Source organism: Doryrhamphus excisus, chromosome 12, assembly GCF_030265055.1.
Source record: "Doryrhamphus excisus isolate RoL2022-K1 chromosome 12, RoL_Dexc_1.0, whole genome shotgun sequence".
Taxonomy (NCBI): domain Eukaryota; kingdom Metazoa; phylum Chordata; class Actinopteri; order Syngnathiformes; family Syngnathidae; genus Doryrhamphus; species Doryrhamphus excisus.
This window is the reverse complement of record NC_080477.1, coordinates 550643-567230: the sequence shown is the minus strand read 5'-3', so window position 1 is coordinate 567230 and position 16588 is coordinate 550643. Positions and strand designations below refer to the sequence as shown.

The window sequence follows — 16588 nt, the reverse complement described above, 5'->3', positions numbered from 1 at the left end:
GGTAACCCAATGCTGCGTTTCCCCTACCATTATGTTACGGTGGCGCCCCCACCTCCAGGCAGTCCAGTTCTTTTTTTTTTCTAAAGTGCCAGAGCACAACACAAGTCACTTAAGGATATGTTTCCCTATAGAGCAGCTCTACATCTTGCTCTTTTATGAAACAAACTAGCAACAGTTACATACCGCAGCTTTTGACTTCTTGGATTACTTTACAGTCTTTCTACTGAATTCATTCACAAAATCTGACATTTATCACGTGTAAGTGTCAAGAAGTGATGACATTAAAGTCTTTTTTATGATTTGGCTCCGCGACACACAGCGTTTCACACAGCGGTCACAAAGTGGTGATCCTAGCGGACACGAGGAAATAATTACGTCATTTAGGTTGGTGCCTCTCCGACTTGCATCAACACAAGAGGTTGTCAACATAACCAAAATAGAAAACCAGCTAGAGACGTAGGGACAATCAACACCAGCTTGTAGACTTGGTTTGCCTCCATTTGTGCATATGATTATATTGATCCTACCGCTTCCAAATGATCCTTTCATATATTTCCATTCTTTGCTGGTCTACATGCAAAAACAACACCACAAGCACACGGAGGGCGCAGGCGTGATGTGCACATTTTAGAAGTGTAGACCGGCCATCAAAACAACTCTACGTACATTTACGTTATCGGCCAACATGGGTACTTTCTACGTTTTGTTGGCATCGGGGTTGGGCAAAAAAAATATTCCAACGTCGCATTTGTAGACTCCTGCGTGTGTCGAGCGCAATACGTGCACCCCGCACATGTCGTATGTCGAGATCTGACTCATGGTCATGCCCCACCGATAAAAAAAAAAATACCTAGGCTCAACGGGGCTGCTGCGGCAAATTCCATTGTATGTCTTGGCTACAAAAGACAATAAAGCTTTGGGACATGTGCAAACTGTGCACATGTTTATGAGCGTTTTGGTTGCGTGCACATGCAGGTTGTGTCAGGTGTTCAGTGGATGGAAACAGAAGGAGACACTCTGACACAATGAAAAAATTATATATATGTGTATAATATACTGCAATCTATGCATGTACATTTCTGTTACGTTACACTCTCCTGCACGCTGTGTGTATGCTAGCGGACCTGCCTCCACCCATGAGACAAAACCGCATGATTAGCAAAAGGGCTCACTCCATCCATGCCGTTGTTCTATGGCAGAAAACAGATGCACATGGCAATAAATAATATTAACTACCGCATTTGAATTTATTGTGCGATTCATTTATTTACCATGGCCCCCGGCCTGGTGCCAACGGGACTCTTGTGACACCTCTAGCAAACAGTGACGCAGGTTACTTGAAAACACGTGAAAATTGACCAAATCAATGGAATCTAGCAAGGACATTGGATTACAATTTCCCGACATTGTACCACAATACATAGTATCGGCGCTACAAAATAAATGAGTTTATTTCAAGCAAAAACAATGAAGCTCATTCCTGAAGTGAAGGACTATTTATAAACAGCAGGTTTATCCAATACATTCTCCAAATATTGACAGCACACTCCTGCGCAAGTGTTGACAGAATATGTTTGCACGGTGCGACAAAACAAACACGAGCTTGGGGTCAAGCTCAATTGCAGCGCCATTTATTTATTTGGAATTTTTTTTAAAGCCATGCCTGGGGGGGGGGGGGGTCATTGTTCCCATTATGTCCACCTCCAGTCACGCTGCCTGTTGATTTACTGTGCCCGACTTGTTAAGCTGTCAACAAGGAGTGACCACATTAAAGAAAGGCCATGCGTGCGTGAAGCCAAATACTGCGTAGGAGATCAAATAAGCCGCTGTACAAAAAAAATGATTCACCAAAGCATTTCACAATGTCCTTATTCTTCAAAGGGTTAGTTGTGTTTTGCTCATGACATCATGCTAATACATGAATTTGGCGCATATGAAGCAAAGATGAGCGTTTGCACTCGCTTTATTGACATGGGAGAGTTTATCTTGTTCTGAACTATGTTCTGAACTCCTGCTTCAAAGCCAGTGTTGTATTGAGCAGAACGACAGTGGAATAGTGAGAATAAGCGGCACAGAAAATGGATGGATGGGTGGATCAATATAAACCGGATCAAAGATGAAGACCTACAGATTCTCTGCAGCCCTGAGGTCCTCTGACAGACTCTTCCATAAATGGGGGCCATGATATTGAAAAAACGCCTCCCTGTGTTTGTCCTGACTTTGATGCCATCAAACAAGTGGCGAGCAGCTATGAAATATGATTCATTCATTTATTCATTTTCTACCGCTTATCCTCACGAGGGTCGCGGGGTGTGCTGGAGCCTATCCCAGCTGTCTTCGGGCCAGAGGCGGGGTACACCCTGGACTGGTGGCCAGCCAATCCCAGGGCACGTATAGACAAACAACCATTCACACTCACATTCATACCTATGGACAATTTGGAGTCAATTAACCTAGCATGTTTTTGGAATGTGTTCGTGTTCTTCATCACACACCAACTTAACACTCAAGAGGTATAATTATGAAACCAGCTCAACCAAATCATTCATTCATTCATTTTCTACCGCTTACCCTCACAAGGGTCACGGGAGATGCTGGAGCCTATCCCAGCTGTGGGGCGACAGGCGGGGTACACCCTGGACTGGTGGCCAGCCAATCACAGGACACATATAGACAAACAACCATTCACACTCACATTCATACCTATGGACAATTTGGAGTGGCTAATTAACCTAGCATGTTTTTGGAATGTGGGAGGAAACCGGAGTACCCGGAGAAAACCCACGCATGCACGGGGAGAACATGCAAACTCCACACAGAGATGGCAGAGAGTGGAATTGAACCCTGGTCTCCTAGCTGTGAGGTCTGCACGCTAACCACTTGACCGCCGTGCAGCCCTTCTTCAACATTATGCGACTAAAATAATGTGATTTTTATACCCGGAGAAAACCCACATTCCCATTCAAAACCCCATTTAAAACCCACACACGCACGCACAGGGAGAACATGCAAAGGGTGGAATTAAACTCGGGTCTCCTAGCTGTGAGGTCTGCACGCTAACCACTCGACCGCCGTGCAGCCCAAATATGATTGAAATATGAAGAAATAAAATGATGCTAATTTTAAAGTAATGGTCCTCCATGAAGTCCTCTAATAACTATCGTTTAAAAGATTGGTCGTCATCCCTTGTACAGCGTTGTCTTGGATCCGAGTCAATCCAGCATTGTGCCACCGTCCCTGATAGGCTTAGCTCAGGGGTGCTCACACTTTTTCAGCATGCGAGCTACTTTTAAAATGACCGAGTCAAAATGATCTACCCACTACAAAAATGCAAAACATCTATTTATTTTCAAATGTATTGAGGATTATTTGTACGTACAATGTATGTTGATGTACCTTACATAACCAAATGAGCCAATATTGCAAAACACACATAATTAACTATTAACATTTTTTGTAATTACCTGAGTTTACTTTGATGACTTGCACTGAATTGAACCAGCCAGGGATGCATAGTCCGGACAGTAGCTGCTGATAGCCAGCCTCAAGCACACTTCCAAATGTTTATCAGTCATGGATAATATCCGTATCATAATATCCGTATAATATTCCATATCCGTATGGAAGTGATATGTTTTTTGCCTTTTTACTTGGTCCAGCTCCTTCACTCATTTTAGTGACCATAAACTTTAGCGAGGGCTTTAAAATCTCGCAATTCGCCGACTAGCTTAGCACTTTGCATCGTTGTTTACGCATGAGCGGTGACCTAAAGGTCAAAATTCAGTTGTCATCTGACTGGTTGTCCTGTATGTCAATCAAGTAACGGGGATGGATGATAGGCTGACATCGTAAGTTCTGCTGCACTTAGAGACGTTGTTTGATTTGATTGGTCGCCCGAAGGGCAACATTCAGTTGTCATCTGAATGGCTGCCCTGTATGTCAATCAAGTGACGGCATTGATGCTGGGATGATATTTTTTTAATGTCACGCTGCGATCGACCAGCGATCGACCAGTACCACCTCCGCGATCGACCGGTAGATCGCGATCGACTTAATGAGCACGCCTGGCTTAGCTAGAGAGAAGCAAAAGCAGCCACAAAAGAGGAATGCAATTGTTAATCTCGGAGCAGAGAAGACAAGTCTGGACTTTGAAATCAAACAGGTGACGCAGGCATCAAACAGTGTTTCTTTCATCCTCTGGTGATCCTGTACAGTACGGACATGCGCTCGCTCTGAGGCTTTGAATCACCAGCGCCGCCCTCATCCGTTTGCTGTGGTGTGATGATAGACGCAGCGTTTCTGACTTCTACACCCGCCCCTATGCCACACCATGAACAACGCGCTGGCGGCACCCACAGCAACGCGGAGGCCGTAGCGGCTGCGAAAAACACCAGCCGGTGAGTCATGAAGAAAGTCACAGCGGCCGGCTTGCAGGTTCTCTGTCCCGCTCTGGAGTTCATGCAGCTCTCCAATTGTTATTGAACAATTGTGTGCATTCGATCAGCAAAGCTGAAAGTGTTGTCGTGTGCATTCTTGGCCGCTAGCTGGAAGACTCAGGGAATCGCACAGTAAGTCACGCTATGTCTCGCTAAAGACCATAAAGTCGTTGGGACGAAATCAGCGCCTCTCCTGGTTTCTGCCAAGTAGTGCATCCATTTTCGGCTTTGAAAAAAACCACAATGAATCATCCAATTCCACAACTTAACTTAACAGATAAATATGTTCTTTCATGACAACATAATCATTTACATGGACACAAATGTTAAAAAAAAAAGAAAATACTCAAAATTCACAACACAAAAACTCGGTACGCTCTTCTAGAACAACACTCCGATGAGTGGCATCACTGAGGATCCCGGTAGATAACCGAGACAGCCAATGGGAGGGCACAACAAACAACAACGCCTTCATCTTATGCTACCAAATGAATTCTGCGAAAGACGGCTGCGGTTTTGGGGCAGCATTTTGGATTTCTCGTATTTTTAAAGTTTTTTCTTGAAATGGGACGGAAATTTCTCCATACTGAATTTTTGGTATAATGAGGTTTGCGTACAAGGTTTTACTGTCGTTGCATCCGGTCCAAGACTCGTCTAGACTTACGACAATGTTGAATTACTTCTACGAGCCATTTTCAGAGTATAAGAAAAGAAAACATGACGGCATCGCGCTCCAAAGTTTCATATATTTTGTCGCCAAAGCTCGGTTTCGGTCACGTGACAGTGACACATCATCATTTAAAAAAAAACAGCAAATTCACGTCTATACGGGAACAAGGAGCCGGGCTTTTCCAGATGTTCCCACTATGAAACCCGTTTTAGCTTACCCGGAAGGTCATTTCCACGTGGATGAGAGGCTGAAACGCTAAAATACGTTTTGACCATGTGGCTGGCTAGCCCCTGCATCCCATAACCGATCAACCCTTATGAAAGGAATGCTGCAATGCATGCTAAATAGTTGAAAACCATTATAAAATATAATGCAGAGCAGATTTCAAGTTAATATTAATTGTTTAAACATTATAAACAGTTGAAAGTAAATATGGCAGATTTTACAAGATGAGAGAGAGTTCCAAGACAACATGATATGCTCTTCTTCTAATGTGCTGGATTTTCTTCAGGAACATGAAATGTTTCTCTTTCCGTCTGGAGGCGGGAACACGGTTTTCTTCTCCGTCGAAAAAAAGAACACGCTGAACCTTCCTTCTGGCAGCGAGAACCTATTCCCAATCTTCTCGACACGGTTTCACAAATGACTCCGTTGGAAAAGATCCATCCGATATTCAGATGGCGAGCTTTGATAACCATTTACAGCCCGACCCAACGCTTGCTATTGTCACAGATGAAAAGTATGATGTCACTTTTCATTTGCCAACATTTCCATCCTGGAAGGGGATCTATTATGCTCATTTTGCGCCCTTTGGAATGAGTTGTGGACTCCTGTAGAGCAGCTTCCGATCCGGAAGTAGAGACTGGACAGTCCGAAGTTTCTCAAGAAATGATTTTACTTCAAGGCGTCTCTCAATGGTGAGTAGCTTTAGCATATTAGCGTTAGGTTTTACACAACATCAGTAACGTGGAAGGTGTTTTGATGGACTACCACTATGTAAAAAAACTCGGGTAAAGCCACTAATTGGGGTGGGAAAGGCTATTAGCAACCACCGCTTCCTGTATGCACACTCTATAATGCTACACAGACAAACGCTTTTGCTCCATGACTTACAAAATAACCACAGTTACAAAATAACCACTGCTTGCCCTTCTGACTCTTCCACACGATCAAGTAACGTTGGTCAGATAGGTTTGTCAGCTAGTCCAGCTGCATACTGGCCCATGTTCACTAAACAGTCCAGTGTGAAATGCCGTTGAAAGATTCAAATGCATTTCTTTTGCGGGTAGCGAATCAGGAACTCCAACCACTTGTGCCCGATGGTGGCGTCTTTCGGAATTGTAAACAAGTGTGACTTTCCTTTTTGAGCCATTGCTAGCAATTAAACAGCGAAAGCAGCGTTTGGGGGAGGGCGGAAAATTGATATGGCTTACAGCCACGCTCATATCAGGAAGTCCGCCTCTCTGTGACATCACAAAGGGGTAGTTTTACCACGCCTTTTGAAAGCGAGCGTTTTGACCCATCCCAAACTTCTTTCAGGGCTCACTTCCAAATGTGCAAAGCTCATTATCTGAAACTTTGGCATGGTTTAACACGAGAATACGACATTCTAACGACATTCTAACGAGGATTTTGTAGAAATGTTTAGAGTAGCTGACCTTCCGGCAAAATTGTCCAATGGTCTATCGCATCAAGGAAGTGACTATGCAAATGAGCTGAAGTCTGCATTGAAGTTCTAACAATGCGAACTTCAGAGTATTATTTTGCTACACCGCTCACACAAGAAATGCTGCTCATTGAAAAGCCAGCAAGTCCAGAAATGCTGCATATGTTTGAGAGACAATACAATTGCCTGCGAGACAATATATGACACGTTATACACTACTATTACTCAATAAATGTTGATAATAATATCATTTAACATCAATTTGTGGGGCAATAAATATTTCAAAATGCACCTGCAATGTTTTGTGACTCAGTTAAATAAAAGTTTGCTATCCCAGTCATATTTTTTCATTGTACTTTTCTTCGAATAAATGTTAAATCTTGTTCTCGTGGACCCAATCTCGTGCATCGTCTTGTCTCGCTAGTCGGCTGTCTAACGACACCCTTAGTATTTACGGATTAACTCATCATGTATCATGGCGTGTCAGTGGCATCTTAAACCGTTTGACATTGCGATACAATATTTAAAGTAAATGTGCATTCACACTACGGTGGAAAAGAGACCGTACCATGGCAAACCAAATTGGTTTGCACCGCCCTTATTCAGGCCATACAACAACGTCTACAGCTGTTCCACCATGCTAGGTGGTTGTTGTCATTCATTTTGCATTTGAGGCCACCCACACCATGCCCACCCCTTCGGTGCCGGGGCCAGGTAAGGCTACCACACTTGGTAACCCAAGCCCAGCGCAGGTGGCCCAATGCGAGTGTGCCCTTCACTGGCTGTGAAAGTTCCAAAATGCCTTTCAACGTGGCCGAGGCCTCTCAGCTTCCCGTCCAATCTTTGGGAAATCTAGCTCCATTTAAGTGGTTCTACGGCGTCCTATAGTTGAAAGCACAAAAGCATGTTTTGTCGCACTAAATAAACGACGCAGACAAAATGACCTCTTTCAACCTCGCGAGTGACTTCAACGTCAAAGCTTGCTGACGCCAGGCATGGTGAGTCACAGCGGGCCGGTGCCCTGCTAAAATGCTCTTAATGTGTATGCTCTTTGTTTGTGTTTGCTCTTTAATTGGGACCAACTGGCTTCTCACGGACGACGAGGTTTGAAGAGCGGGAAGTCCTTTTTTTCCCTCTCCTCCAAACATACGCCACTGAGAGTTTGGGTCTTCTCCGCGGAGAAGGACAGAAGAGTGTCTTCTAAAAAAGCCTTGGGTGTGATTTAAGGCCGGCAGTGTGCTGGTATGGCAGTTATGTCTCTAATCTACTTGTCAGTGCTCACAGTCAACAACCCTCAGCAATGAGCATACCTGTTCAAACAATCCAGACACGCCGACGTGTATGACAGACGCACGGTTACGTCAGCGCCGCCCCCGAGCTTCGCCCTCTGTGGCCTCGCTGTGGCGCCGGCATGGGCCGTCTTTCATGGGAACTGAATCCCATTGCGCTTGGGAAGGGGCGGGGGATGCTCAACAATTTCAGATCAAACTGAGGGGACGCTCAAGCTCGTACCGTGCTCGGGCCCACTTCACACCACCGTAAAATCTGGCGCGTTTGGCCGGTGTGAGCGCTCTGATCTGTGATTATATTTGGCACACTTTGCCTGCAATTGAAAGAGGGGGGCCAGAACACTCGCAATGTAGCCGGAGTATTGAATGCCTGTAATACCGGGACTCATGGCAATGATGAACTACATACAAACACTCAATAATAATACAAGTGTCAAACCCACCTGGGGCAACTTTCACTAGCATGAGTAGCGAATGAACACCTCCGCCATCTAGAGACGAAATAACTCGAAATAATAATAAGAATAATAATCCACAAAGTCAGGAAAATTGCAGTCATATAGAATTGTAGAAGCGGCCCCGCCTACACACACTGAGACAAAGACTATATGGCTGACAAAAGGGCTCACTCCGTTCATACGGTTGTTCTTCCTGAGGAAAACCAACAAGCATGCTCATGACAAATTATCCAGTCTATTTTCGTTTATTGCGTAAATAATGTTTTTTATTCATTATCGTCCCATGCCTACTACCCACAAGTATTTTTCCGAAAGCAGGAAGTGGTAGTGACAATGTATACCCTACGGGCAAAATGTGTACACTCGACTTAACAGGACTTGTCTTTGGTGTAAATAAGTGCAGGAGGGTGGCATTTCGTGCCAATGCGCACCCTTTTCGGTCTGATAGTGAGTGCGTAAAAGTGAGTGCACAAATAGTTCGTAAACTACTTTTCGACTTTTTCAGGCATGACATATCAATGACACGCATTGCCGCGGCTAACTGCGGCACAACGACGAGGCAAAATGCGTGCTTAAGCCATTTGTGGTGTGCTAGACTTGGGCATGATTCCCTTTGTGGATTATTTCCGGTCTTATTACGAGTCATTCAGATTATTTCCACGGTGAAACGTAGAAGTTGTCCTTACTTATTTTCAAAAGCATCAATCTTGCGCATTAAATGGTGTGTCTTTATTACATAAACAAACGTAGCGTAACTTCTTGTGTATAAGCCGCTACTTTTTTGCCATGCTTTGAATCCTGCTTTTGGTGCAGTGATGCGGCTAATTTATGGCTAAACAATACAGTTCCCACGATGCTTAGAACGCAGTCTTTGAAATCTTATGCAATGCGTCATGAGTCATAAGTTTGTACAGTAAACCTCGGATATAGCGGACTTGGATATATCGGAAATTCGCTCACAACGGACAGATAAAAAAGAACCAATTTTTCTGTAATGCATTTCCAATAAAAATTCATTGCATATATCGGATTTTTTATAACGGATTTCGCCTATTTCGGACAAAATCTCCAGTCCCGTTCCAATGCATTTCCATGAAATTTCCCTGGCATATATCGGATGGCCGCATCGTGGCGCTCCGATTCGCCGAATCGTGACAGGCCGCTATACGACGTCATTTGCAGCGTTTGCAGCGTTGCCTGCGCGTCCAGGTACATTGGAAACATAGTCAAGGAAGTGCCTTTTTATAATGGATAAAATCCCATTTACGCATATACCGGATATAAATCCGATATATGCGTAAAACGGACATTTTCCGGTATACGCATATAACGGATTTCGCTTATATCGGACAAAACCAGTGGGAACAATTGAATCCGATATATCCGAGGTTTACTGTACATCTTATATTTGGACTACTCGGACCGGCAACCATCCACTATCACCAATGGGTTTCCAAAGGCTGGACTGAATGAATTAGCTCCAGTCAAATGGAGACAATGAAGAGCGACAACAAAGGAGCGAGAGAGAGGCTGACAAAGTGTGTGACGAAGAAATGATGAAGTTGTTCAATCGGGATGCTTGTCAAGACAATCTGAGTGGTTTTAGCTGCCTGGAGGAGGAAGAGGCTACTGTTTAACTTGGCTCTTCAGCACTGTGTAAGCCATTTTACAACACGCTGTTCCGACAAAAGCATTTCATCAAAACGATCGGTGTCCCATCCTTCTGTGTACTAAATATCTTACGTTACAACATGGACACTGGCGAATACATATACAATTTTTTTTCTATTTAAATTGAGTGGGTGGGGCTTCTAGGTCGGTGCACTCCATAGTCCAGATATTATGGGTGATAAGCAAGCTGTGGGTTTTGACTATTGGATTATATTTTGAGTCATTTGAACTGAAATCTTTAACACCTTGCGAGGAGCAATCGCATTCGCAATCTATGCAACCGTGCGTGCCCTCGCCCACCTAGTCTACTTGTACCAACGTAGGGGAAGTGTTCCAGACCTGAGCAGGTGCATAGGTGCAGGACTTTAAGCATGAAGTGGGCCCAAGCACGTTAAGGCTGGCCCAGTGCCGTGATTCTCAATTATTTTCTGTCAATTCTGTCAGTTTTTAAGCCCTATCGATTTTAAATTCCATTACATACTGGCGGTCTGCACCCCCACGATTCGTGCGAGTACGCCCCCAGAGTGAAAAGGCAGCGATGACGGCAGGTGTCACAGCTTAATCGCACCTCCTCTCGTCCCCGCCCCGTGCTAACACATTTTAAACAGCTGCGTACACAAGCTGATCTTGTCAACTTTGACAGGCCGCCACATCACATATTTACTCCTGATAACCTTCTCCCAGCTGGTCTGGACGCTCCGACTGTCCACAGGCCATCAAGAGGAAATCCACTTGAAAGCCTGTAAAGACCAGAAGGATGCAAAAGGCTCTCGTCTCTGACAAAACAATCCAGTGAGTGTCTTTGCTCCTCACGCTTGTCCTGCTGCCGTCAGAGCAGCCAAGAGAGGGAACACGCTGGTAAATACCTTTCCAAATGACAGGCAAGGGTCAGGAGTAATGTGTGAGCAGACTTCTGGACGGTTAAACAGTAATCAGCTGGATGTGCGGCAACAGCAAGTCTGGACCCGGTCAAGCTACAGTGACAAGATTCCCCTCACGGCCCCAAGGAATACAGCAGGAACGTTAAAGAGCTCAACCACACAAGGACGCTTTAGATGGGAGCAGGTCATTAATGAAAGATAGCGACAGGGGGAACCTTTGCTGGAGCGCTCCCCGTTTGTCCTGTGACCGCTGGGGCTAACAGCGGAGGCCGGAACGCTACGTCTCACAGGCTCCTCACTCTTTTCCCATCAACAGAACTCGGTCTGTTTGCATGCGAATGTACTTTGGCTTGTTCTATTTTAAACCCCGCAGACCCCGGTTCAACCCCACCAGACCGCCCCTCCCCAGCGTGTCACTGAGAGAGGCCCGGTTCACAGTATGGATGGTAACATGGAACAGCAAAACATGCAGAACCTCCTTGCGTGTCTATGAAGCATCTACCTGGACACAATCTGACAAATACTCCATCGCCTCTTCAGTCTTATCAGCTGACCGACTATGTGACCTCACCATCCCACTTAAACGTCCATCACAGGTACCGGGTAAAATTCTGAAGACACACCGGTCCCTTAGTAGTCACGTCTAGACCAGACAATGCAGTGTCATGCAATAAAAGCCAAAGAAAATGCTAAATATTCCAACAGCGCTAATCCTGTCATGCTAAGGTGTGCACGTTAGAAGCAAAACAGAAGGTGCTCAAAGTGCTTCCCAAGCTAATTCACGAGCGTGACGGTGGCCGACACCAAAGGTAACGATTTTTATTGGGCTTTCAAAGTTCCTGTACTCTGTCAACATGAAATTGTGTGTGTATTTACAACAATGACTTTTTACAGGATGCAATGACACTTTATATCAGGGCTACTCAATAAGATTAGGATATTCCAGTAACATCAAATCATCAGTCAGGAAAAGACCAAACATAAAGTGGTGCCTTAGTTAACGTCAATCGGTTGCAGAAGATTGGACTCAAACCAAAACGGACTCTAACCAAAGCAAATTTTCCCATGGAAATAATAAATAAATCCAATGAATCCTGTCCAGACATCCAAAAATGTTAACAGAAAACATATTTTATAGACAATAATTATGTGTGGTGACGTGTGCTAAGTTTGACTGCGGATGCCGTCAACATGCTACAGTCGGTTTGAATGTTTTTCTGTTGGAACCAGAAATTAGTCTCGTGGATGTAAAGAGAAAGGCAGAATGTCACAGTTTGATAGACTGTTACGCGGGAACCGGAGTAGGCGTGTATGATGACGGAGCCACAAGGTCACATTTACATACCTCTGAAATGACAACGCTCTTCTCTTTAAGACGGAAAATTCGGAGGTCTTGCACCCTTGTCTCGGTACTGTCCATCACCTTTCTCTTTTGTGCGGCTCGGGTGTTTGTTACATTGTGTACGTAACTACAAGTCTGATACAAACTCTGTTGTCCTAACAATGCCCACAATGCATTGCACGCTCACAGGCATGCATGGCAAGATGGCAACGTAAGCAAAATCGGATGCTACTTTATGGAAATGGTTTAATTTCATTTGAACATGCATCAGATTCCAATTGAGTGCATCCCATAATCAGTTCCCAGTTCCACATGTCCAAAAGGAGTAGGAAGAAGCAAAGCTTATTAAATCCTACCCCTCCATCTGGTACTTTTACAATCACTAACGCTTACATTTGTTCACTTCCTGCTTTCCGTAATACAGTTTAAGGTTTTTTTTGTTTGTTTTTTTTTAATAATGTACCTCGTACCAAAGTACTGGGTGATATGAGCATCCAATGCCATAATGTGTACCATAGTGCGTGTCAATATAGTGATATATATAGCACATCATGACTGGTTCAAGACTCTTCATCCTTGGATTTAGCAAACATCAACTGCTTGTATTGTTTCTTGAATTGGCTCATCGTTGTGCATTGTTTGATTTCCTTACTCAATCCATTCCATAGTTTGATTCCACATACTGAAATGCTATGGCTAGCATAACGTAGTCCTAGCATAGAAGTGTTTCAAATGTACTTCTTCCCTGAGATCATATTTCTCCTCTCTTGTAGAGAAGTATTGGATGACATTTTTAGCTCATTGCTTATTTTTAGCCTTATGCATTATTTTAGCTGTTTGAAGATGAACTATATCAACAAGTTGAAGTATTTGTCATTTTACAAATAAGGAGTTAGTATGTTCTCTGTAGGCGGCATTATGAATTATCCTTACTGGCCTTTTTTGCAGTACATTTAGCCAGTGAAGATTGCTTTTATAGTTATTAGCCCATATTTCCACACAATAAGTAAGATATGGTAGAACCAGAGAGCAATAAAGACCAACGCAAACCAGGCAAAACTTTAGCAAAATTTAAAAAAAACTCTCTCACAGGGGCGAGTATTAACCAGGGTACCACTGTAAACCCAGGATTGTTTTTTACCAATCAAACTACACAACATCAAAAAAAACACCTATAAACTATTTCAAAATATGCACACAATAGAAAAAGGGACAAAGTCAGCTCTTTAGTATTAAAGCCTGTCAAACTTCCAGCTCGATTTTTGGACAAGCAGCTTCCAATAAACTACTGTGGGACTTCTGACACTAATTGACGAAATACACAACAATATTTACATAACTACAAAAGTGGTGTGTCATTTAGAAACTGTAACAATCTACAGACATGACTTATTTTGTCAACTGCTGCTGCTAACTCTGCTAATTACAGTAAATAATGGCGACCGTGGCTTCAACTACTGGTATGTTCTACAAACTTCCACTAACATTTCATTAGTTCACGGCTGTGTCAATATGTGTCAGTATGCTGCTGATTTGAATATTACATACTAATATGGCAGGGTTACTGGAACAGGTACATCCGGTAACGTTTGATTTATGTGTACATCATTTATGGTATACAGCATCCTATTCACATTCAATGCAGCAATAAAAGATTGCAAGCCAAGGCCATGTTGACTCAATTTGTTACCTTTTCTTTTCTACACCCCCCCCTCCCCTCCATTACTGACACCTTACACATTTTTTCCTCGTCTTGCAGGTCCCCCCTTTCACCACACTGAGTCAGAATCAACAAAAAAGTGGTTTGAATCCACGCAGCCTGACCGTCTTCCTCCGTTGACTCACCGACAAGTCGCTTTGAAAAACTTTTATAGCCACGTGATAGAAGATCTACATGAGAGTTTGCGCCCAAAACATCGGCATGAGCTACAGGCCTCAAATTTAACGGGCGACACCTGGTCGGGCATCATCGCTAGCCGGAAGGCGCTAACGCCATGTTTTGCTTTGTCTTTGGCCTTTTAAATGTGACATTTGTTCCAAAAGAAGCCTAAACAAGGAATAACAAGGCAGGATAAAGAACAAAATTCATACTGAATTGTCACCTTTAACAGCGGTTCACTTCTTTTTACACTTTTACACTGAACGTCCAACGGTAGCGTCACACAAATACTCTCTCTAATGTCTGTGAACGGAATAGTGGATGACTTCCTTTTACATTTGCACGTCCACTAAAAATGTTAAGAGATGCATGAGGTGTATCTTTGCCTTCACTCGCCTTTGTCACCAAATTTAAACCATTTTGACATATTTACCCCGCTGAACTTGTTTGACACTTGAATGACAGCTAACAAGCTTAAATGCGGTTAACAAAAGGTGGGGTTTTTTCCATGACTTCTGAGGCCTAATCGGGTCCCGTGGTTGATGGGCCCTGCACCATATCGTACAAATACGCCCCCTATTGGCTGTGGGCTGAACTGCATGACTTCAGTGCAAGCCGATTGGATGTTTCTGTAAGTGTTATGATCTTCACATTGATCAGACACAGTATATGCACTATTAAATGATCCGTACCTGTGACTTACATAAACGAGACCGCAAAAGCATCACAGAGTTCCAAAATATACACATACGACATACTGTTATTATTATGTGATTGCTCAGAATAAAAGCACAATAGCCGAAAGCATTGTTCTCGTCATGTGGTGCAGCCACTTTACTGTTTAGTCATGCACAAAATCCCCCTTTATCCCATGTTGGGCTTGTATTTAGGAGGAATTTTCCAAAAATAAGGACGTGAAATGAAAAGGAGGTCTGCCCATGTGGAGCAGCAGCAGCTTGACTTACTCTCTGCGGCGGCGGGCCGGAGGCAGGACGACACAGCCAGCATCAGACCCCAAAACAAGGTCAAGCGGCTCCTTCCTTCCATTCGAGCCCGCATTCCTGGGGAAGTGAAATCCTCCCAACACCTGTGAATGAACGGGTGATGGTCCGTGCAGACCCACTCGGGTTTTTCCTTTGTTGGAGTAAAAAAAAAAAGCCTTTAAAGCTTGAGCCAGCGCCTTTTAGCCGTTAGCCGGCTAATGGGGCTAATGGTTAGCACTAACAAGCTAGCGCTGTTAGCTCGCTCACGAGTGCCGCCGGAACCGCGCTCGGAAAATCAGCGCTTTGACACCCAATCTGGGATAAAAGTGCCCACACCCCCCTCTTCAGCTCTGGGGAAAAAGAGCCGGTGTAGATGGAGGCGGTGGAACCAATTCGGCTAAACGATCGGTGGGGATTCCTCTGTAATCCGCATCTTCACGCTCCATATCTGAGGGGGGAACGCATAGCGTCCACGCTGCTGTGGACGATCCTCCTTAAGAGCCTCAGAATGGGTTTAGGCCGACAACGGCGAGAAAAATAATCCTAAATCTTGACTGGTGGCATACAAAAAAAGAAAAAGAAGCCGAGTTTGTGTGAAAAATATTCAGAGTGTGGTTTTCAAACCGCAGCCTCCCTCTTCTCCTCCTCCTCAGCCCCTCATCATGCACGGACTCACCGCGTTGTTGTTGTGGCTGCAATTCATCGCCACCGCTAACGGGAGGCTAAATATCTTTAAAATTAAAAGCCTCCCGGCAGGATTGAACACCCCCTGAGAGATATCTAACTGCCCAGACGAGCAAGACTGCGTTAGCGGAGCCAGACGAGATGAATACACAGCACAGGTAGGCGCACTGTCTCCGTCTCTCCGTCTGCAGTCTGCCTGTAAACACAACGCCGCTCGTGAAGATCGTCTCCGTACGCGAAGAAACCTCACTCCATCCTTCGCGCGTACCTCGTCGCTCTCCTCTTCCCGCTTGAGTTCAGCCCAACCATTGCGAATTAAATGTATTTCTTTTGAAAATATGCTTGTAATAACAATATTAAACAAGCAATATGTTACATTACGTCATCTCTGGATCAAAGTTGGCCACTGCTGCATGTCAGGAGTGTCCAAAGTGCACTGATGTTTTTATTTAGAAATTAATTCAATTCTTTAAAAAAAGAAGAAAGTTACAACAAAATACACAATGTAAAGAGAAAAAACTTTCTTTCATTAAACATATAAATTCCCCATATTATTGTAGTATATTAAGAATGCGGTTTGTAATTTGATTTTGATTTTGTGTGTTTTTATGTGATATTTAGCATTTTGT

At 44.0% G+C, this 16588-nt stretch overlaps 1 protein-coding gene across 1 annotated transcript in view; it reads right to left on the bottom strand.

Annotated features, from left to right (window-relative positions):
* The window catches only part of LOC131139161 (insulin-like growth factor 1 receptor), a 65049-nt gene extending 48865 nt beyond the window's left edge, over positions 1–16184 (bottom strand). The window contains exon 1 of the mRNA XM_058088476.1: positions 15258–16184. Coding sequence (XP_057944459.1) covers positions 15258–15351 — 94 coding nt within the window. The 5' untranslated portion in view covers positions 15352–16184. The remainder of the gene's footprint in view (positions 1–15257) is intronic.
* Positions 16185–16588: the final 404 nt, after the last annotated feature.